The sequence below is a fragment of the Orbicella faveolata genome, unplaced genomic scaffold, assembly GCF_042242905.1.
Source record: "Orbicella faveolata isolate gen_17 unplaced genomic scaffold, um_ofav_v1 contig_3, whole genome shotgun sequence".
NCBI lineage: Eukaryota > Metazoa > Cnidaria > Anthozoa > Scleractinia > Merulinidae > Orbicella > Orbicella faveolata.
The window spans coordinates 8,126,049-8,149,530 of NW_028301558.1; the positions used below are offsets into that span (position 1 = coordinate 8,126,049).

Consider the following 23,482-nt stretch of genomic DNA (forward strand, 5'->3'; position numbering starts at 1 on the left):
CCAATCAGAGAACTCAATCTTTGGCAGTTTCCAAGAGTCGTTATAGCCTTAATCTACGTCTTCACCGGGAGATTCTCAAAAGAGAGAAAATCTGGAGTCGGTAATGCACAGCGCGGTGAAAATCAATCACTTTAAATTGTAAATTTCCAATTTCAGTTCAAATTCACACAAATGTTCTGACGCTTATTTATCTTTTCATTCTTCTTCGCTCTCTTTAAAAATTTTGTTATTTGTGTTAGCGCGCGCGTTCGTGTGAATTCTATTTTTGAAGGTTTTTGAACGACGCGCGCGCAACATACTTAGCGAACGTAAGCTCGAGCGTCCGCCTCTAAGGAAAAAGCTCTGATGAAGGGGTTATCCCTAAAACGTTTGACTATCTTAACAGTGATTAAACACGAACATATTTCTCGTCATATATATCTCACTCACCATTTTCCATCATTTAATCTACTTAAGCCCTTTGCGAGTTGATTGATTTTGTGACCGTTAGCTGCGCCTGCGCTACTTCCACACCTCCGCGCATGACGTCTACATTTCGTCCATTATTGCGTGACGCCACACGCTAGGCTGTTTCCCATGGAAACCGCGAAAACAAAAACAGACCAAAGAAAACCTAGAAAGAAAAACGAGACGTTAAAGCAAACATGGACAAGAATTCAGTAGACTTCTTGCACTCTCTGAGTGGTGAGAGTTACGCCTTCATACATTTCACCTTTTTTTTTCCTTTGTTTGAACGTTGAATATTTGATGGCTGTTTTTCGCTTTTTTTTTCTTGATCAGGAATTCCAAGTGAAGATGTTTTTGAAAAGCTTTTGAGCGATCCAATGTTTGTGGACTACTTTAACGCGTTTCTCTCCCTTCCGGTACATGTTAACTGTGTTAGATACTTTAAGACACCATAATAGAGTGCGTATTTAGTAGAGCGGTCGTTAAGCTCAAACATTTGAGAATACTAATGTGTTTAACTTCAATGCTGTGTACATTCGGCTTCAGTAACAGGTTGCTATAACGCGTGCAGCATGCTTAAAGATAGAAAGGGTTTGAAACAGTGGCGCCATTCTTTGGAACAGTCTTCCTTGTGACTTTAGGGAAGCAGAGTCCCCGAGGCAGTTTAAACGCCTACTCAAAAGAGATGTATAAGGCAGGGCATTCGTGAAAAGCAGCTTTTTTATTTGATTATTTTTTATTATACTAGATATTAGGAGTTTTAGCTGACGAATTTTTGACCGTGTTGAACCAAAGATTATGTGTATAAGGCTAAAATGCTCTGAAAAGTGTCAAATTTGTTTTGACACTTTTCAGAGCATTTTAGCCTTATATACAACTTTTCGGCAGTGTCACGCATCGTATGAGTTTTTTGCTCATTCCTACTAAAGATTATGTATGTATGTTTGTAAATACGTTCTGTGATTGGTTAAAAATATTACACCACCTACTCAACCAATCAGATGTAAAATCAAGACATGGTCACCTGGGGATTCCTGCCCTTGACGCCAGTTTTGTGTATTTGCTCCGAGTTTTCGATGGTGTAATTTGACCAAATATAATTTAGGTCCAAACGGTGGCATCTCCCACCCTTTCTTAAGGCTATTGTTTTTTTGTTGTTTTTTTTCATCCGACCAACAGGTGTTTGGCAAGAAATTACACTACAACCGAGCAGATGATAAATTCAATATTGACCCTCCCCCTCCGCGAACATGTTATGTAAGTAATGCCAGACAATAATTGCTTGTAAACCTATTTAAAACTTGTTCCAAATATCTCCAAACGTTGCCTTAATTTTGGTTTAAAAATAAGCCTTGCGGAAACGTCGGTTTTAATTAGCAACATAAAATGACTTGCAAAGCTGACTACATCTGAATTCTCGATCAAGTCGATTTATCATTTGTTTTGTAATATTGTTTGATTTGAATTGACTCTGAAGTCTGTAACTTTTTGGAATGAACGTCACGTTTGATCTGATTGTTCTATCTGGTGCAATTCCTCAGAAACTTTGACTTATTCCGCACCTTTTGTCCCTGAAGTTAGAAGTCTTAAAGCCCTGTCCAAACGGGATATGTTTGGAGACCAAACACGATCAAACATCATTGTCTAGTGTTCAAACATGTTGATGTTTTCCTGATCGCCGTCCAAATGAACAAAATGTTTTACAAGGTGTGATCAAAAGTTTTTCGACGTTCAATTTTATCGAACAAGATGAAACAAGGTGTCCAAACGGGAAAATTTTTGGTCACCAAACAACGTTTGATCTTAGCTTATTTGATCGCCAAATATTTCCCGTTTGGACAGCGCATGTAAGCAAAAATTAAACTGTAATTCTCTTCTCTTCATTTCTAGCATGTTTTGCCTAATCGAGTGAAAAAGTGGGTTAGAAGAGAAAGGATGCGGTTTTTTTGGAAAACAGATCTTTTCCTTGAGTATAAGTTATGTGTCCAACTTCATAGTGCAGCAGATTCTTCAAGTAAGAACTGATTAATCTTGCACCGCGTGATTGGTTTAGACATGTCACGTAATGCAGCCAAAGCTGGGGAACATCAGATGCTCCCCAGGATCTTGTAATGATTTGACGGGTTTGAGAATTGGGTGGAAATATCAAAATTAAAAGCTCACGAAGGTTCTTGCTATTTCACTTTATCTAGAACAGCGATTATTTACTAGGCATAAGAGGTACGCTTATTGTTTCTTGAAATGCTAACACCGCAGAGTGACATTGCTGTAAATCTTTAGCTTAAAATCTGGAGTATGAGACAGTTCTCATTCTCAAACAACATTTACTAACTGACTGTTAAGTTTTCAATCTCATATGGATAGAACCTTGACCGCAGACAAGTCTCGTGTCAGTGATATTTTAATTACCTGCATCTGGACTGAGGCCGAAACAACAGATAAAAGCACACTTGTATAGCTGTGTTGGCGTCGCTATAACTTTTGATATCTACTTTCTGTCTGCTAAGCCAACAGAGGCCAAATTTCCACCCTCCCTCTCATGTTGAGACCAGAAATCGCAAGATGGCCACGTTGCCAGAAAGGCCAAACCCCCAAGAAACAATTGTGTGGAATCCAGTTTTGTTTTCAGTTTCTAGCTCTGACAAGATGTACCAAATCCTGTGCTGTGATTGGCTACCCGATCGGGCAAGATGGTGCTATCTCGTGCGCTCGGGATTACGTGCTGCTTGCGTCCCGCACGAATTTGTTTTTCTTTATCCCATATAATTAATAAGTCCGCAGTCTTTAATTGACGAAGCTTGTTCGGTCAAGATGCCTGTTTATGGACCTCGACTCCATCTTAGTCCATGATAAACACGCAAAAAAAAAGGAAGTTGGCCTTTAGTCAGCCACCTTGACCGAAAAAGCTTTCGTCAATGACCCATAAATAATTGTTTTATTGACATTTTAGGTTCATCAGTGGACTTACATGAAGCCAGATCCTTTCTAGGCACACTTGAGGACATGTGCAAATTTCAGATTTTCCTTCGAGGTACTGCGGGACGCAAAATCCTGTTGTATTGGATAGATGCCGAACGATACCGTTGTGTAACCAAGAAAGAGCATAGGAGATTCGCATACCGAGAAATTCAGGCCAAATACTTACAGAGTGGATCTCCCAGGGAACTGCCGGAGAGTTTAAAATTCGTGAACATTTGCGGCCCAACAACGTCCTTCAAGTTCTCGAAGAGAGGAACAGAACGAATGCATTCCTCGGGGCTCTCGATATTCTCAGAGAACATTTTCATCCCAGGGCAGAAGATGGCTTTACAGCGGCTAAGCAGTTACTGGCTGCCCAAGTTCATTCAGCATAAGAAAATTATCAGAAAACTCATCGCCGAAAAACGAGGAGCTCAATTGGAGTTCAGTACGGAAACTAGACGTATTTCACCGGTTCCAGAGCTAGGGGAGGACAATCCAGTTTCCAGAACCAGTTCTGAGCAAGAAATGGATGATTTCATGGAAGCTCAGTGCGTGTCGTCCACGGAGAGCGTGGCTGATGAAGAAATCCGCGCGCAGAAACTCGAAGAATGGAAAAGGTGGTTCTGGGAAGGAATAGACAGTCGCGCCGGAAGTGAAACCAAGATTGAACCGCCAGATGATATGCCGCTGGAACTACGGCAGCTAGGCGGGGTAAGTACTGGGAACTACTCAAATTTTAAAATGTGTCCAATTAATATCGAGCTCGTTGACGTTACCACTTAAAAAGCTGTTTGATTAAACATGGTTTACCACTTATTCTTTATTGTCTTATTTATTATTTATCTGTTTGTATAATTTTGCAACACGGGCCGTCAAGATTAGTTCCTGGCCAGAAAATTGCTTAATTTCTCAAAATATTGAAAGACCTTTTCTTTTTCACGTTCATGTCTGGCGGACAATTTAGTTTAATTTTTTCGTGGACGGCCTGAAAAGCGCACATAGATACTTGAATCTGGCACGCACGCTGGTTTATCAAGGAAAGATGAACTAATTTATCAGTAGAGTTTAAACCAGTTTGTTATAATAAAAAAGAAGCGACTTTTGAAACATTTAGCTACAAAAAATTGCAAGCCGTTGCCTCGTTCAGTTTACGAAATGCCATTCTTCAAAGAACTGAGGCCTAGCCTTAAAACTCAGAGTGACTCCATCAGTGCTAAACTCTTTGTTTAGCTTGTAGCATATTTTTATGTTACCTTTCTTTTTAATGAAGTATTGTTTTTTTCTTTTATTTATAGAATATTCATACTGTTTTCTTTTTTAACTTGATAATGACGTCCGAGAACGTCGAAACGTCGTGTATTTTTTAACCGTTTTAAAAATTTCTTAAATGTTTTTAAGAAAAGTTTTTTCGCAGTTTTTTTATAACTAAATATTATAATAAACACCATTGAAATAGCTTGTTCGGTCCTTGCTTGGAAAAAATCTACCATTTCGTAGTTATGCAAGCTGTAGGGAGATAATTTGACCACACAGACCTACAAGTTCAATACATGTAATCGTGACTTTCGTGTTAACCTGCTGCTTCAGATAAGAGGAGAAGATGACACCACATCAGCGCCACCATCGAGCCCAGTCCTCTCCGAGAAAGAGGGCGGTTCCCTGAACGCCATATCGGAGGGAGAAGAAGATGAACATTTTTCAGGCGATACAGATGCCGAAAGTCTGGAAGAGATTAAAAGTAAATCTTTTTCTCACCCTGCAAGACATCGTCTCGTCACAACAAAGGAGAGGTCCAGCTCTGAGCCAGCGCTGCCCACTGACTTGGATTGGGGCACAAGATTAACTAAAGTGGAAACGACTGCAAGTAAGCCTCGCTTCTATGCACACGTTCTATTGGATACTCAATCAATAGAGACCAGGGGGGTGAAACGCGCAGTCCACTCTTGGTCCAATGTGTGATGCGGAGAAGGACTGGCACGAGCGCTCCTTCCCTCGTCCGGTGCGATTAATAATAGGGAGTTTACGAAACCACGACGGCAACGGCAACGGGAACGTTACTAATGAGTAGAGCAATGGCTGTGCACGCGCGTTATAATTTTTGGTACATCTCTTCGCCGCCCTTTGCAAGACAACAACGTGAAATGACCAAAATTTTGCGTTGTCTGGAGAACGTGAACCACGACAGCTAATTTTTTAAATTTTTATGTCAAATTTATCGCTGTGTCCCGGATTTAGTTTTGCGATAACTTTGACAGTGATAAACAAAGTAAATGACTTTAGAGTATCGCGAGATTCGCAGGCAAAATATAAATCCATTTTTTAATCGACGTTGTCCTCGGCGTCGCCGTCGTGGTTTCGTAAACTCCCTAATGGCTGCCAAAAATCTCTATCTTTCTCCGCCCTGATAGAGACCTTGGCATATACGACGGCGCGCGAGGAGAACACCTATTATGAAATGTATTTCAATCTTACTTCAGAATTTCGCGGCTATCTACATCTATTCAGTTTGTCTGGCGGTATAAAACCTTGCCCCTGTTCAATATGCTACGAATGAGTTCAGTTCCAAACAGAAACACAAAAAATTAGCCGTGGTCGTTCATTTCTCAAAAAAAACTTGTAAACTGGTCATTTCACGTTGTTCATTTGCATAGGAGGGCTAGGAAATGTGCAAAAGTACTTAGTAATGATAATGAAGTGTTACAATAAATAAAGGATTAAAAAGGTTGAAAATAAATCTAAAATGCGTTTTACAAATTTAAAAAGGGTAAAATGATAAAAAGGTGAAACTATATTGCTAATTTATACTTAAAACGTAACCTATTGATAAAGCTATTTTGAAAATGTTCAGTGTTTATTTGAGGAAGCTGGGTGCTCTTAGATTTTAGCCTCGTTGATGATTCTTTTACTCTTATTCTTTTACTTTTAATGCACCCGCGGATCCATTCTTCTGCTCATGGAGTCTTTTTTTCAGCGGCATTCTCGTTGCTGCCGCTATCGTGTTTTACGTACGGTCCTCCAAAGTCTCCATTCTGGCTGAGGAAGACTGCGTGACGAGCTGCAGTTATGCCACTAAATTGCAACAAATTAAATTAGCTTGAGAATATATTATTCAATTTAAACGATAATTTTTTTTTTCTCTTATATTAACAAAACCAAAACCCAAATCAGAGGAAAGTGATTCATCAGAAGCCGAGAAAGCTTTCGATCCTCCCAGGGTCCATCCTCCCTTCGCGCAAATCCCAGCATCAGCACCGACGAAACTTAAGACCCTGTACGAGGCATTAGCCTCACATCAGAGCATTATTAGTGAAGAACAAGACGAGGAGCTTTATGGATCATCGTCTGGGAGCCCCTCCCCAAGAAGTTTGTTATCAGGTGGGTAAAGAAGGTCTCTTAATTTTTCAATAGATTTGATCAAAAGCATGGCGGCGTTTAGAATTTAAAACTGCTCTTTTTTTATTCAATTCTGTATTTAAATGTCTCTCAGTTTTATGTTGAGATACGAGCACAAACCTAGACAGGCCATGTTAATTGTGGAGATATCGCTCGAGATTTTTCGCTTAAAGCCGCGACACTTCTGAGTCTAATTTGGAAAACCATGCCATCTCGTTTAAATTGAAACAAGTTTGAGACAGGAACAACGCATTGAACACTGCACTGTTTTAGAATTTTAAAAAGATTGCTCCTGTAAAACGGTTGTATCTGATACATTTCCACATAATAATAAGCTTATATGAAAGCATCGTGTCGCGCTCTCCAACAGAAGAAGAAAGTCGGTGGAACATCAGTGAAGGAACAAGTACCCTTTTCAGCAAATCTTGGTTAAATCACATGACAAGCTTCCGATATCCCTTTTCTAATCACTTCGAAAATTGGGTCACGCCTCTATATCACGTGTACTGGGTTGCTTAGCAACGTTGACGTTACGTGACCGAGACCGTGCACAGGCTCGGTTGATTAGTGCTAGTCCAATTTGAAGCTCTAATTTTGTTCTGTTTTGATTTTTAGCATCACCTCCACCAACTGTTATTATGGCTTTGAGACGAGCGTCTGCCTCCCATGTGATCCCACTTGAAGACATTGCACACGAAATAACATCGGTTATTTGTGAGCCCCGTGCTGTATTTCCTAGCCAATCGTCTCACTGGGAACAGTTTGTCCTCCCCGTGAGTGACAATGGTGAGAGACTATTTCCTAGGTCCTCTCTTTTATTGCTTTCTTTCATTTACTTGATTTGTCATTACCTGTAGCTCTATTCGTGTTTGTTTGTTTGTTTGTTTGTTTGTTTGTTGTTTTTCCTCTTTATCTCTATTTCTGTATTGGTATTTTATATCTCGTGTCTTTTATCTCCTCTTTTCTCCTATTCAACATCATTAGCTATTGGTGGTGTTGTGATCATGTTATTTTTAAGTATTCTATTGCTTATGAAGATTGTTGTTGCTTTTCTTGTTTAAGCACGGAAAATTAGCTTTCAGACAAAATTCCAAGAGCATGATGATATGGGTGGGACACAGTCAGTTACATTTTATAGAGTGTCACAAATATTTCTAATTCATAGCTTGTTATCAGCACAAGTGAGTGTTTTGTACACCTGAAACAAAACCAGGAAATACCCTCTGATAATGTGGTTTTCGTTTGTTTTGTTTTGCTTTGTTTCGTTTTTGTTTCTGTTTTTGTTTCTGGAAGTAATTCTCTTCACGCTTCTTTTTACCTAATTCTATAATTTGTTTCCAAAACTTCGAGTACCCTTTTCTAGACCATCCTGACCATAAGCTACCACAGGAGTCCTGTTTAACTGAATCAGGAGCAACTCTGAACTTACTCCACTGGTCCAAGCGCTGATTGCAACAGTTTTTCGTCAAGATTTTCTCTGTTCAGATTGGTCATTAAGTTGTTCGCGTTTGTTACCATTGGCCAGGAATTGTGAAAGCTATTTAAAATGCTTTTTCTGTTATCTTGGCATGACGTGGCTGGCAAGATATCAATCTCATCACAGGCTACAACCTGCCAATAAAGCGTACACAGAGTGAGAGAAAGAAATCGATATTACAAAACGCTAATTTTTTTCCTGTTTTCGATTTCGTCTATGCAGACATAACCACTGAAGTAGTAGCGTTGACTTCAGATAAACTGGCCGGCGGTCCTCTCCGGGAGTACTTAGAGAAAACACAGGAACATGTGGCGCTTAGGAGCCTTCAATTCTGGGAAGATGCTCAGCGGTATCTCTCACCTCCAGATTATTTTAGCAGCTACAGCAAATATCACTCGGCCAAGACACTTGTTGCCACCTATATCGCCCCAGACTCCCCGCGGGAAATGGCCATGAGCCCGCAGGTTAGAGCTGATTTAATGCGGCTTCTCCCAGAAGAACGTGGAGACCATTTGTTATCTACCGTGGTAAAAACATCCATACAGGTAAACGGTTATAGACAAGCGTAGAAGCCCGACAGTAATGATCCCACTGAGAAATATGGATCACTCAGGCAAGAACAAAAACGATGACACTATACACAGAAAAATTAAAAATTAATCAGAAAATTAAGTATAGGTAATCATACGGTTTTTCTCGTTCAATTTGGAATTAATTTGCACGAGTTTTTCAAAAAGCAGAAATTGCACTCGCAGAAGCGGCTCGTGCAATTTCTGCTTTTTGAAAAACTCACAAGTGCAAATTAATTCCAAATTAAACGAGAAAAACCGTATGATTACCTATTAATAACATGAACATGAAAGAAATCGCGTGAAGGAAGTGCCGGAAGATCTTTCTTAAAGGCATTTTTTTCTCATTCGAGAAAACTTTTTTCAAAGTTTCCGCACAAAATATTCGTCATTATTTTACGTGATATCATTGCCCTAGAAAATTTCCTATTGTCTTTCAGCCAATCATAATCCAGAATTACGATGTGCAATTTGCACTGGTGTTACACTTTTTGCACTGGTGTTACACTTGAACTGCACTGCTCTCAGCCAATCAGAATTGAGTAATTTTTTCACGTGTATTATTATTGTTATAATATCAACATTTGAAACTCTAAATCAATAGGCCATTTCCAAGTTACCTTGCACCTCTGTTTCAAACCGAGTCTTCGTGCAAAACCTTTCATACGAAAATGAGTGATTTGCACGAAAATGTACTTGTAGGCGGAACTCATTTTCACATGAATTCTGTCCACCTTTTTTACAGTTTGAAAGAGTAATTAATTCACATAAAATCTTGAAATATTTCTAATCCCGTTCGTTTCCTCTTCAATACAAAACGCTGCTTCCGTGCTTTATAAAAATAGCCTGGTCTAATCAATATTTTCGATCAATTTCATCGAGTAGCGTGTGATATTCTTGACCCATTCTTGACAATCTTTCAACCATATACATTAGAACGATTAAAGAAGCATTCAGTGGGAAATAACAACAGTGGACCACTTGTTTTCCCTCTTTCCTTTTAACAGGCGGTGGCTTTACCCTGGTCTGAATTTACTCGTTCTGATGAGGACCATTTTGTCAATTGTGTGGTAAGGTTTGGGTTTGCATCTCTACGCTTCACGATTGACTAAAAAACTCTTCATCCAATCAGAAGTAAAACCAAAACCAAACGCGACTTGCTCGCGCACGATTTCCCGCCCTTTACGTCAGCTACATGTAATCACTTCGAGTTTTGATTGATTCACTGGGCTGTCTGTGTCCTCTGCGATTGGTTAGAGAGCGGATTACTTTGGTTTTGGTTTTACGCCACTCAATATTGAAAACCGCTCTAAACTAAACCAAACGTTTAATTGAGATTTGGCAAGTATGGGGTGGATGCTATCTAAATTGCACTTTTTCTCTGTTGATTAACCCTACCATGCATATAAACAAAACTAGTTTACCTTAACATCTAACCCAATTTTAAGTCAAGGTGGATAGAGTTTATATCATTTTTAGAATTAGAACTCAAAAAGAAAAAAAAAATCATTTTCTTTAACTTTAAAACAATACCTGTACAACGCGCTCTAAGTGCCAGAAAACGTATTTTTTACCTATGTAAACCCAGAAAAAATGTTTTGCTAGGTGTATAAGAAGTCAACCCGCCTCGATACACCCGTCGATACGCGATTCGAGTTTCGTGACAATCGTCAAACGGACGACAAAAAGAAAAACAGAAACTGAAACTTGTGAGGCCATCTCACTGATTTATCTCGTCCTGAGCACAAAAAGGTGACGGCCGATGCATCACCGAAGCGCTCTTTCCTGCTGATTCCAGCGCTATAAAAATGGCAGGAAAACAGTACTGAAGGACTTGCAAGTATTTTTTCTGTTATTTTCTTAAACAGGGTATTCGAAGGAAGAGCACGAAAAAACAGGATATCAAAGATGATAAGAAAACTGAAAGTCCCATCCCTGTTCCAACGTGGCGGGCGTTTAGACTTGCTGTAGGACTTGGCTTGTCTGGTTAGAGTAAATTGCACTTTTTCTTTTCCAATTTAAGGAGACATTCTTTTCGTGTTAAGCCTGATTTCTGAGACTCAAACACCCTGGGTAGCAGAGGTTTTGCCTGGCTCATACGGTGGGTTGCTTCGGTTCATGAGGGACGCCAAGAGTGGCGAAACCGGAAACATGAAAAGCCTCTGGCTCCCAATGAAAGGTTTAAAATGTGTCTAAATCATAGGAAAGCCGACTCTGTGGAGGCTTCACTTTAAAGAATGGTACTCTAGAACCGTCCACCAACGCGCCGTTCATGTGGCTTGCGCCGAATTCTTTAAAGCTCAGTGCAGATCTTCAGAATTCGTTTTTATTTGCAGACTGCGAAGTACACCTGTCTTACTGTTACTGTTATAAAACTGTGTCGAGAAAATACCTGGGGACTGCGCTCTTTAAACGCTGAAATGCAGTCTAGTTTCCTTACTACCTCACTGGACTCACAGTAGCCTAAATACTACTATGAGTGGTGGAGTGGTGTCACCGCATGGCACTTGTCTCAGCCCCCCCCCCCCCCCCCCCGCCCCACGCTTTCTATTAAGCGTGGTAAAGGTAAAGGTAAAATCTTTTTTTAGACACGGTATTTCCTTCAGGACTATATCCCTTGTATCCTTATTCCGGCCCGGAAAAATGCGAAAATGACATAATATCTCTTTTTCTCTCTTTTCAGGATTTTCCTTAGGTCAAGACGACGAGGACAAAGATGAACGAGAGGCGTACGAAGACAACATTAGGATTCCGAGCTTGAAAGAGAAAGAACAGGAGAGCCTTGATCTGCGCGGAAGGCGCGCCTCTCATTTTTACGGTCACCTGACCAAACGAGGCGATGACTCGTTAGATGGAAATAAGGGGAATATGGAAACAAGAATTAGGCCCCCAAAACCACGGTGAGCTAGCCTGTTTCAGGCTCTCGGTCAGTGGGGACGATCGCAAAAGCGGGTGGGGTGAGCAAAAGAATCCGAAGTCCAGCCCTCTGTTTGACCCCGCTCGTTTATCTTTCGCCAGTCTGCGTTTTTGATCGTCCCCACTGACCGAGAGCCTGGAGCAGGCTGAAGGTGAGCCAGCAACAGTTGATTACAGAAGACAATTCACTAGCTCGAATCCAGATCTCCCACGGCCTAACAGAGTGATATTTGGGTACGAGCTTAGGCAAATCACTGCTCAGTTACTATGGCCTGTACACTAGATGCTCCCAGAACACTAGGCTAAAGATATGGAGGGAAGTATTGAAGGGAGAGCAGATTATAATCATGATCAGAACTAGACAAGTCTGCTTGACTTTTTCACTTTAGCGTCATAACCTTGTGCGTGTTCAATTCAGTGTAACCTTTATTTTATACTTTCAGAGCACTTGTACAGTAATTTTTAATAAAACGAGAGCAGTATTTTCAGGTTTCCAGCCCTGCCCCTTAAACTACCCGTTAGGCATTTGCATGAAAGACTGTATAGCAAAACCTGAGTGCTTTTAGTTTATGACCTAAAATGCAGGTAATTGATAATTCTTGTCGTTAGTAATGTCCTCTAAATAAACTTCAGATTGGCAGGGCATCAGATAAAATCTCTCCCCCCCCCCCTCTCCCCCCCCCCCCCCGCCACAAAACAAACAAGAATGATTTCCGAGCGCTATAATTATCACTTTTAACCAAACTGACAAAAACAAGAAACCTTCCGGCCCGACGTTTTTAAAGCTTACCAGCAATCCGTTTCAATCTTCTCCGTTTCTGCCCATTTATGCGTTTTTTTAGCTTTTCTGTGTTCCTGATGAGTTTTAAAACCGTTATTGTGATATTACAGTTAGTTCTGTGACCAGTTCATCACTAGAGGAACATGACCCAGCCCCTTTAACCCTACCGCGTTTTTCTTTCAGAGGCTTTAACGATGTCCTACACGATGCACTTCATCTTCAGTGGTTTAAGCAATTCCTATCCGAGAAGAACTCTGAAGCTCCTTTGCTGTTCTGGCAGGCGGTTGAAAGTATGAAGACCAACTGCAAGGATGGTAAATCCCGGCAAGCCAGGGCAATGATTATCACTAGGAAGTATTTCATCAATATTCCTTCACCAGCAGGTGAGTGTTTAGTCTCTTTCAAGGTAGAACAGTTTATGGTGAGTAATTTTATTCTCTGTACGAATTGCGTGCCTATACTACAGCTGGTTATATAGTTCAACAGAAATCCCGCCTGCGGTAACAAAAATATGATTAATCGTAATCACAAAATTTGACTCCCTGATAAAGGAATTTAACTCCAATAGCATTTTGTATGATGAAAACAAGGGCAAAATGGAAACAAGCAAAAACATAACTTGTTATTTGATGAACCACTGAAAATCCTGTAAAATATTAACTTTCTGAAATACCCAAACAAGAAAGAGCTGTTGATAATTTTATGAATTGCATATAGAGCGATTTTCATTTCAGCGTCGAAAAGTAATTGGGTTCACACTTACCGTATTTTCTCGATTAAACGCCTCCGGCACATATTTTAAACTTGACTCGCGGATCAGGCGTTTATTGACTTCTGCAGTTTATTCGAGCCTGCAGTTTATTAGAGTTTTTATTCCTCATTGACAGAGCTTTGAAATATTTTATAATTATACCTAGAGCTTACTATAGCTCGATAAATTCCTGAAGGGTCTTATTTACGAATCTACTTGGGATACCCGGCGTTTATTCGAGACCCGGCGTTTAATCGAGAAAATACGGTACTATGAAACTCGCGCCACTTTTTCATCTAATCAAAAGTAAAACCATAACCAATCGTGACTCGTTTGCACTCACTTTCCCGCGCTTCGCGTCAGCTACTTGTAAGTTATTTGACTTTTGATGGGTTCACTGTTTTGTCTGTGTACTTTTCGATTGGCTAGAGTGATTACTTTGGTTTTGGTCTTACGACACCCAATTAAAAACCGCTTTACATAAAGAAAGGGTGAATAGTAATAGCGACGTTAAAATTTGCGTGTTTAGTGTTTCCTTTGATAAGCTGTATACTTTATTGAAACATAATGACGTGTTTCGTTGCGCAGCTGAATACTTACACTGCAAAGCTGAAATCATCAAAGACATTCCACTTCTGGAAAAGACCACCCCTCCATTGCTTGTCTCTGCCCAGGCCTGCGTAGCACGCTCCATGGAGGAAAACTGGTATGGAATAGTGATTGTTTTTTTAAATTTCAGTGTTTTCTTTGCCCATAAGGAAAAACATTTCAGATGAATATTGTATACGTGACGCAAACAAAACGAAAGATATCTTGAGATATTCCACAGTTTACAAAATTTCAGGTCTTATAATGCTAGCATGCATGGTTCAGTCCCAAGTCTACTGTTACTAATAAAGTGAGGTTGGATTTTAAATGCCATCAGAATTACTTCGAAGATTCCCACCTTGGCTAAGATCTCTCAGCAAACAATCTACGCTTGCGTGAAAATATTTGAAGGATAGTAAACACTTACATGCAGTAGCTTCCGTTTGGCTTTAAAAAACAGTGCACAAACATTTGGTCTAACACTATCTGTTCCTGGAAGCTCACGGTTTCCCTGTAGTATAGAGCAAGCCAAAGGTGTCAGAATGATGTTCACAATTGTAATTAAAATCAGGACTGCATCAGCTTTTTAGCGGGCCTTCTTCCAACCTCTTATGAAATAGAGTGTTCATTAAGCACATTTCTTGAAACCAAGAGAAAATTTTATCTTGTTGGAACAGATCGTGTCAACGGACTACGTGAAAGTTATTACTCCTTTCCCTTTCCTCAGGTCAAATCTATTTCTTATTAGTGTAAATCTACTAGCGTTCTATCACGAATGCTGTTCTCTGATTGGCTACGCTACTCACTATCTATTCTGTGATAGATAGTGAGAAGCGTAGCAGTGTGCCCTTGCTAACAAAATAACGGCCGCTTCTTGGTGATTTCGAAGTGTCTGGTAAGAGGATTTCGATAACGTTTTGAACGACTAGTAGATTTATACTAAAACAATTAGATTATTCGCTTTCGATTTCAATGCTTGATAGTTGACTCGGGCTGCGCCCTCGTCAACTATCGCGCGATAGAAATCTCAAGCTCAGGATCTAACTGTTTATTTGCCACGATTAAGGTTACTTCAAACCTTCGCGGGAGTCCTCCGGAAAAAAAATTCGTACGCGCGCTGTTTTCAAGGAAACCCCCACAAACTATATATCAACAAAAAGGTTATAAAATGTGAAATTCGATAAAATTATGTTTTGTTTTGGATTTTGCTTTCCAAAGGCGGCAGAGGCCGTCAACTCCAAAATGACTGACTGACGTTCCAGCGAATTTTATCGGGTATCAAATGCGATCGTTCATGCAAAATAACTGTGCAGTGTTAATCACAAAGCCTCAATCTCCCAAATCGTGTCAGCATTTTCTTTTATTTCTATTGGTTATCTTTTTATAGATCTGTCAAGTTCGACTATCGAAAAATTCGAATAACCTGTTGCATTAAAGGCCGCCACGAGGAAAATATTTAAAATAAAGGAATTCGCCGACACACTTTTGTTCCATATCTATCAGTGAATGTTCTGACCAAATTTCGTGGAAAACCGTCAAATCTGCATCCCTATTAATTCATTTAAAGAGAAGGGATTCTCTTGAAAAACGAGTGCGAGTTTTCGCCTTCTAAAGATTTATAACACACGCCTTCACAGAGGAATGTGTCAACTTGAAAAGCCACGAGCCAATGAAATAACAAAACCACTAGCGTTCACAGTATGCAAACTTGTGCTTCGCGGACATTAATTTTCTTGACCAAAAAAAAATCGCCCAATGAAGCCCCGCGAAGGTTTGAAGTAACCTTAATCTCAGCTTTTCAAGTATAAAGTGCCTGTAATGAGCTGTGTCTCTTGTTAGGTATTCTGAATATGTAGATACGTTCCCCGAGGATGAAAGTGAACGTGAGAACTTTTCAAAGTACGCCACAAGAAACACTCTGGCGGGTGTCTACAGGATGGCTGCCCATGGGAAAACGGTGAGCTTAGCTTAGATGACAGACTGAGCGCGATCAGAATAGAACAAAACATTCATGGGTATATACAGCTGTTTCTACAAAGGTTGTCTCACAAGAGCGTGCGCGTCGATGCTGATTGGTAGTACGCCCCGTCCACATTACACCGGAGGAATTTCAAAACGGAGGTTTCACCCTGAAAACGCGTCAAATGTTTTCCGCCCATATTACGCCGGAGGAATTTAAAAACGCAACCGTCACCGGACCGGTCAGTTTGGATTTGTGTCTGAGGAAAACTCGATCTGCGAAATCACATGAATATCGTGACGCCATCGTTTTCGAAAAACTCTGTTTTCAAAATGTTTTCCGTCCACACGAAAACTAAAAGCCGGTGTTTTCAAATTCTCCCCTGTTTGAAGAGCGTTCAGTTTCGAAAAGCTCCGTTTCCGTGACGGATTAGTGTGAGCGGTAGGCCTAACCGTAGAAATAAAGCTGCGTTTTTAAATTTCTCCTCCTTAATGTGGACGGGCCTTTCAGGTGGTAATGGTTTGGCTTTAGTTGACTGAGGTTCGTGGTGTTTCATTGTAAGGTGATGTACATTTTTCTGGAGAAGACCTTTGATCCCCAAAATTCGATATTCCATTTACAAACATTCAACGATATATTTTAAACCGTGCTCAAACAATTTTTTAAAGTTAAGTTTTCTTTTTGTTGTTTAACTGTTTATTTGTTTCTCATTTCTTTGTGCCATTTTAGAAAGGTTTATGGGCAATGTTCGCTCACAACATAATGTGCTTCCAACGAGGGATCCACAATCCTGACTCAATGGGCGAGTTTAAACAATTCCTGATAAAGGAGCTCAAGGCAACTGTGGAACAAAGTAAGATTTTAGTCCAGTTTTAGCCTTCTCTCTGTGTCACGCCAGGCTTTAAACGAAACGTTGCCAAAAATCATGTGCGAGTGTTTCACGTTCAAAAGTATTCAGTTTTCTTCCGCGAATTATTTCCGTCTGATTTTGTTGTATTAAATACATAGCTTTTTTAATTCTTGAACTTTTCTTTCAATGCCTATGTAATTGCAAAAAAAAAAAAATCGGTTGGCACACTAGGATTCGAACCCGCGATCTTCGGATTACTGTATCTGAAATCTTACCACTCCTCCAACCTCCAACTCATGAATTATTCATAGCAGCTCACAGTTCAAAGGTTTACTATGACGGCTTTCGTTTGTTTCGCGCCTATAAAGGCTTCACTCTGAAAACGCATCAAGTGTTTTCCGTCCACACAGCGCCGGAGAAATTTGAAAACGCAACAACCACCGGTCATTTTGGATTTGTGTTTGAGAAAAACTCGGGCAGAGAAATCACATAATGGTCGTAACGCTCTCGTTTTTGAGAAGCTCCGCTTTCAAAATGTTTTCCGTCCACACTAAAACGCAAAACCGGCGTTTTTGTGACTGATCAGTGTGGACAGTAGGCCCATCCTAGAAGCAAAGCTACGTTTTCCAATTTCTCCGGCGTAGAGTGGATGTGGACTTCAAAAAATGAACACAAAGATATGTTAATCAATCTCGAGTAAGTGTTAACAAATTCGAGCTCCGTTTTACAAGCTATCCATATTTTTTCACAACTGTTTTGTGCAACGGAGTGGAAATGATTTTGAAACTTCTGAATTTTTACCCGTTAATCGTTTTCTCCTTACTTCGTTGTTCGTAACACTCCATGGCAGATACAAACCCAGATTAACTTCGCTCAGTCTTGGATCATGCTTTAAAGGCGAGCGATAAAATTTTATCTTCTCTAATTTGAAAGCTCAATATGTCACATACTTAATTAATTAAAACCCAACTTCTCGATCTGTTAACTTACCATATCAGTTCCCTTGTTACACTTTCTTTGCCCAAGATTTGCGACGTCATTCTGTACACCCTACACGGCGCATGATCAATAACCAGTTCGTGAACACTGACCGCTTGATCAGTGACCTGGAGTTCTGGATGGAAGTTGAACGCTTCAAAGACCAAGCTGACTGCGCCATCCAGAGCGCGAAGTCTGGGAACTACACGCTGGAAGACGAGAATTTACTTCTGGACAAAGCTAAGACCATCGTCAAGTGCTTCATAGACTCAGATGTCCCCCCTAGAGTTCAGGTTTGTTTAACAGTGGTATAGTAATGTTCCCTTGAAGAAACTTGCCCGGTTGGGGACAAAAAAGAGTCGCGACAATTTTTCACAAAGAATTGTCTTGCCTTGCGCAACGGGCTACGTCATTCTGTACATGAATTAAGCAATAAAGCACTTTTTCCGTGTTTACATAGTTACATAGTTTCATCTAAACACGAGGGGGGGAGGGTCGGAGAATTCGAGACAGTAATGCAAACCCGAGACGCATCAGGCGATGGTTTCGAGGAAGACGTTAAAATGTGGTAAGAACATCAGTGACACATTCGGCAACCGCCTCGTGTGCCACGTTTTTGTTCTTATCACATTTTGACGTCATCTGTGATCTTTTACCGAACAGACGCGCAGGAACATGGAATTTATTTGTTAAGGCGGGGGTAAACATGAATTTAAGTGAAATTTTAGGAAGTTTAAAGAGGGATTAAAAGGGGAAAAAAGGTTATGGAACACCGCCAGACAGTTGAACGCCCCCGAAAGGGCACCCCAGGTTGGTGGAAAACTGTTTGGTGTACGTCTACCAATTTTTAACTTCAAATTCTAATTTTAAAACAACACCAAATCTTCAAAATTTCCTTTTTCCTTAAATTTTACTAAACCTTTGAGAAAAACTATTTACCTCCAAATATACCTAAAAAACACCAAAAAATTTACAAAACAGCCCAAAACATAGATATGTGAGATGAGCAGGGAGATTCTTGACTGCTTGAAACGTGAATGAGATATTTGCATTAAAACCATAACACCCAGCCTAAATACGGCCTTCATGTAGACCCCCGCCTTAAGACGAAAATTTGATCAACAAGTGCAAAATAGTTCCTCGAGTTATTAGAAAAAGAGCAGACCAGCAGTCCATCAACTCCAAAACGCATTCATCTTATTTTGGCGTTAAGTCACATCTATCTGAGCGGGGCGGTATGTATTTAGTTAGCTTCAATCTAACTATTGCAATAATTCTCCTTTTATACAGCAAAGCAAGATGCCCCGGCTACGCTAAAGAAAGTGACTTTGATTTTAATTTTCTCTTAGATCAACACGCCGAATGACCTGGCAGAGAACATTGTAGGTTTGGTTTCTAATGGGATCGTGGAAAGAGGCTTGTTTCATGAAGCCGCCTTGGCAGTCTTCACTCCTTTGATGTTTTTCTGGAAAAAGTGAGTCTTCCTTAACTTCTCGCAAACTATATACTTCATTATTTTACAGTTTTTGCGAGATCAAAGTTTCGCGTTTTTTTCATTGTTTTTTTTTTTTTCGAAAAGCGCGAAGTTTGATGGCCAACTAAAACATTGTAAACTAATGCAGCTTGATCCAAAAGAAAAAAATGATTTTTGAGATCCTTAGAAATGACTGTGTTTAAGCACCGTTAATCCCTTGGACAACATAATATATATTCTGATCAGGGCCAGTTCTTTAACAAGCTGAACGTTAATGCTTGTTAAAAAAGTTCTTCACTCCCACATATAAGTTAGCGTAGGATAGTTTGCCTCGTTTATTAACGCGATTTTCTGTAATGAGTAATGACACCACAACCACATTAAATCACTCTGGCCAATCACAGAGGACACTGTCGCGCGATGCCAGCGCGAAGCTCGCGTTGCGCTCGAGTGATACTTGCGTGACGCTCGGGTGAAGTTTGCGTGAGGCCCAGAAAAAACGTGTGGGAGTGAGTCACGATTGCTGTTGGTTTCTTCTCACTAGTCCAGTCCTGGAACTCCCTCTTTGCCGCTCATTTATAGGGTTATCCCCTATACAGAGCGGGGACGGGATCGAGAGTTCAGGACTGGGAAGGAACTCCCATTTAAAAAAGGACGAGGATGCTCTTCGCAAATTTTGAAAAATCCCTTAGAGGTAAAAGATCCTGTTTTGTGGGCGTGGCTTGAAATGTTTTTCACCTGTAACAGGTACCAATTCTAAAACAAGACATTATCTCCCGTCAGTACCCTAAAAGGTACCGCAGAAACATCTGTAACGGTTTCTTAAGTTAGAACTGAAATCTCGTTCTCCCGGGTTGTTTGCACGCGCAGTCGAAACTTCTTAGAACACCAAGCCAGTATAGGAGAACGATCTTTACTTTATTGTCTTTAATCCTAATCTTGTGGCCTCAGGGCGTTTTCATACGAATCGAAGCAAAGCGGTCAACTGAAATAATTGCATCAAGAAATCACTAAATATCGTTGCGTTTCTAATTAGAAAGTAATCACAATGATTATGCCATGTGCTCATGCTAACAGAGAGCCTTGAGAGCGGTTGAAATCTAAGTATAGCTCTCACTATAATCACAAATTTACGTAACAATGTAAATAACAACATAAGTGGATTGTAGCTTACCAACGTTCGCGGGTCTTGATTTTCCTATGAGAATTTCGTTCTAACTTGTTTTGCGATCTTGAACAGAAGGGGTCTTAGCTTGAACTGAATTTGGGCTATGCATCAATCACGGTAACGTCAATCAAATGGGAAAATATTTCTCAACTTTACCGGTAGCGGTTACAACATCTGTTATGGACCTTTTTAGCCTGAACACCATAAGAGGTACCAAAAGGGCGTTTTTAACCCCTACTCTCTTTTTGTATGGGAGTTCCCCCCCGGGAGTGGTGCAAATGTTTTAAGGCACTGATCACTAAGAGTAGTACTAGTGGCGCGAACTCCTTCCGATACTGGAGTGAAAAACGCTCTTTAAGGTATCTGTAACCTAAGTTACGTGTTTAGAACTTGAATAACTTATGTCCACAACGAAAATTCCTGATGAAACTCCCTCGTCATTCTAAGCTATGCGCTGTTACTCTAGGTTCTCGGCAGAAAAGTTGTCTAAACCGCCGGATGAACCAAAGCCTGCTAGTCCAGTCAAAAGAAGTAGTTCAAAGAAACGAGTCATGTCTATGGTCGGTGGAATGCCTTACAGGAAACTTTACATGTCCCAAGGTGAGAAGAGAATTATAGGGGACGGGGCTCCCAGCTACCCCAGGGATTATTTCACCGTGGGCTGGGAGACGAGCGCTTGTCCTAGTAGAGCTCTAGGAAATAACAGTCGGTGCCCTTGATTTCCGCGGCTTGGTAATATTAGGAAATAATTTTTTCGCTAGTCCTCTCTAACCTACCAACATCACCGCTTGACAGTAAGACTGAATTGCTAAGTAAAGTTCACAGCCATTTCTTATTACACAATAAGTTGTGCGCGACACAGAGAATGGGAGACATTCTCAGTCCTCCCTAGGAAAAAAGATGGCGACTGGTACATTTACCCATAATATTCTTAGCGCACGAAAACTTAAACAAATCTCATAAAAGCGTACAGAAAAGTTATAAAATCATCAAACCTAGCCAGGACCTAGCATACAAATGTTTCAAAAATACCGGTATGGCTTTCCTTGTACTTTATGGGCCGTGTAAGGTTCGCGTAGTATTGTGGTAAAATGTACAGCCGCCAGTTTTTTCCCACTGAGGATTCGCTTACTCGTGCCATAAAATTCTAATTATTACCCCCATGCAGGGCTTGCATTTGTTCTAAAGGCTTTTTAGATGGACATATGTCCAGGAGCCGGGGCTTGTCGACATTGGGTTCTCATACGCCGCCGACCTACCTGCGACGTAGTCGCCGGTTGCAACAGACAATGTTAGGCGATCTGTTTCAGTGGGTCCCCGGCGTACTCAAATTTCTGAAATTTGCACGAAATGCAAATCGAATTGGCGCAATTTTCAACCATTCCACCTGTAGATATGGATCGAATCGACTTACTGGAGTACGTTGCGTTCGCAGATGATGTTCACATAAAATATTTTCATTGCCGGCAATCGCCGACAACCGCCGGTTTGCCTGCGAAGTTGAACTCAATTCAACTTTGCAGGCAAGCCGGCGGTCAATGCCTGGGACAGATTGTGATTCGGCGATAATTGTTCACATATGCCGTAACGGTGTCCCAGGTATGTCGGCGGCATATGAGAACTAGGCTTTATCGGAAGGGACTTAAGGTTTCAAATACGTTTGCTTTTGGAACCGGCGTTCAACCGACAAATACAGCACAATCCCATGGGTTTACCTTACGGGGGAAAGGAGGGGTGGGGTGGGTGGCCGTTGGGGAGAGGTTGGACCGTATTTGGTGGAATTATTTTCGGGAGAGTTTATTTACCGGCGAGCTCATCTTCAGTACGGCTTATTATCCTTCCTTTTCTTCCGTTGTAGAAGACGAAATGCTCTGGTCGTTCTCCCTCAGTCATGGTCTTCGCCTCACCATACCTCTAAGGTTCATGATAGCCAAGCGTGTTGCTACACGCCATTCGGAGCATCGGTCATCTGCCACTTCAATGCCTCGACCTGCGCAGTAATGAAGATGTCATCATTGACCAGGTTATCCTGTAAATATCGTCCAGATTTTACATGTCTTTAAAAAACATTGTGCGTTTGTTGCTATCCGGCGGTAACGTCGCTTTCGCATTGGAAGCTACTCTATGAGTTAATATAGAAATAAAACATTTCTGATACGAAACTGCAGCTATCTACGATTGTATCAACTTTATTTCTCGCTACATGCTTAGTATTGTTATCTTTGCCACCTTACCCTAAACTGTTTGGAAGATTCTTTTCTTCATGTCAGTACACGAAGGATACTCGTCTCCAGAGCCACCCGTCTATCTCAGCCGGCGGGGCCTTGGCACGAGAAAAAGGTGACTCCGTAGACACATGGTTTGGTTGGCTAGATTCTTGGCGTTAGAGTTTCTCTAATTCAACTGTGGTTTCCTTTCCGAGTACATCCAATAGTTGATACCCACCTAAAACCTTTAGATGGCAGCACTAACAGATTTTCAGGAAGTTTAAAACTGGCTTGCTGGGGAAAGTTCAGTGGACCCCCATAATGAAACATGAATTCCACTTCGGCCAAAATTTTATTTGTTCAAAATTTTGTTAAAATCTGTTAAGGTTTGTAGTTGCTCTCAGAATCGAACGGTTTTCGCTAGAGATCAACGGGTGAACATTTTTAGGAATGAAACCTGCGCTGAATTAGGACTAGATAGTAGCTTATGTCGCAATGTCAACATCGCCATAAAAGCACAAGGAAAAGATCAGGTTTTTTCCTTATGTCGTTATGTTCATGCTGTTATGTTGCTCCTATGCCATTATGTCAGGATGTTCACAGTACTGCAAACACAAGGACCTTCTTATGTCGTTATGTTTATGTGGTTATGTCGCTATTGTGAATTAGGCCTTAGTGAAAATCTTAGTCTAAGAATCTAGCCAATCAAATCGTGTCTCCAGTGCTACCTTTTCCTCGTGCCAAGGCCTCGCCAGCGAAGAGCGACACGGCCTCTCTTCTACAGTATTCTTCAGTGTTGAGCAAAGAACGCCAAGCCGCCTGGCACCCACAAAACCGCGGAAATACTTATGGTATAATTGAATATTGCCAATGACATCCCTCGGGACTACTGTTCCAAGAAAGAAAACAGAAAATTAAACAAACCGGGACAAAGAAAATCTTTGAATTGTGTTCCGATTTTA

General features: G+C 40.8%; 1 protein-coding gene across 1 annotated transcript; it reads left to right on the forward strand.

Moving 5' to 3' along the window:
• Positions 1-273: 273 nt before the first annotated feature.
• Positions 274-22,474, forward strand: LOC110061142 (uncharacterized). The gene is made up of 20 exons (XM_089298384.1): positions 274-684; positions 781-863; positions 1,627-1,704; positions 2,338-2,461; positions 3,398-4,119; positions 4,996-5,281; positions 6,577-6,783; positions 7,417-7,644; positions 8,387-8,823; positions 9,855-9,917; positions 10,716-10,833; positions 11,531-11,747; positions 12,728-12,927; positions 13,884-14,001; positions 15,723-15,840; positions 16,573-16,696; positions 17,720-17,964; positions 19,021-19,145; positions 20,780-20,913; positions 22,172-22,474. The coding sequence occupies exons 1-20, from the start codon at positions 645-647 to the stop codon at positions 22,312-22,314; spliced, it is 3,810 nt and encodes a 1,269-aa protein (XP_089154510.1). The 5' UTR covers positions 274-644; the 3' UTR covers positions 22,315-22,474.
• Positions 22,475-23,482: the final 1,008 nt, after the last annotated feature.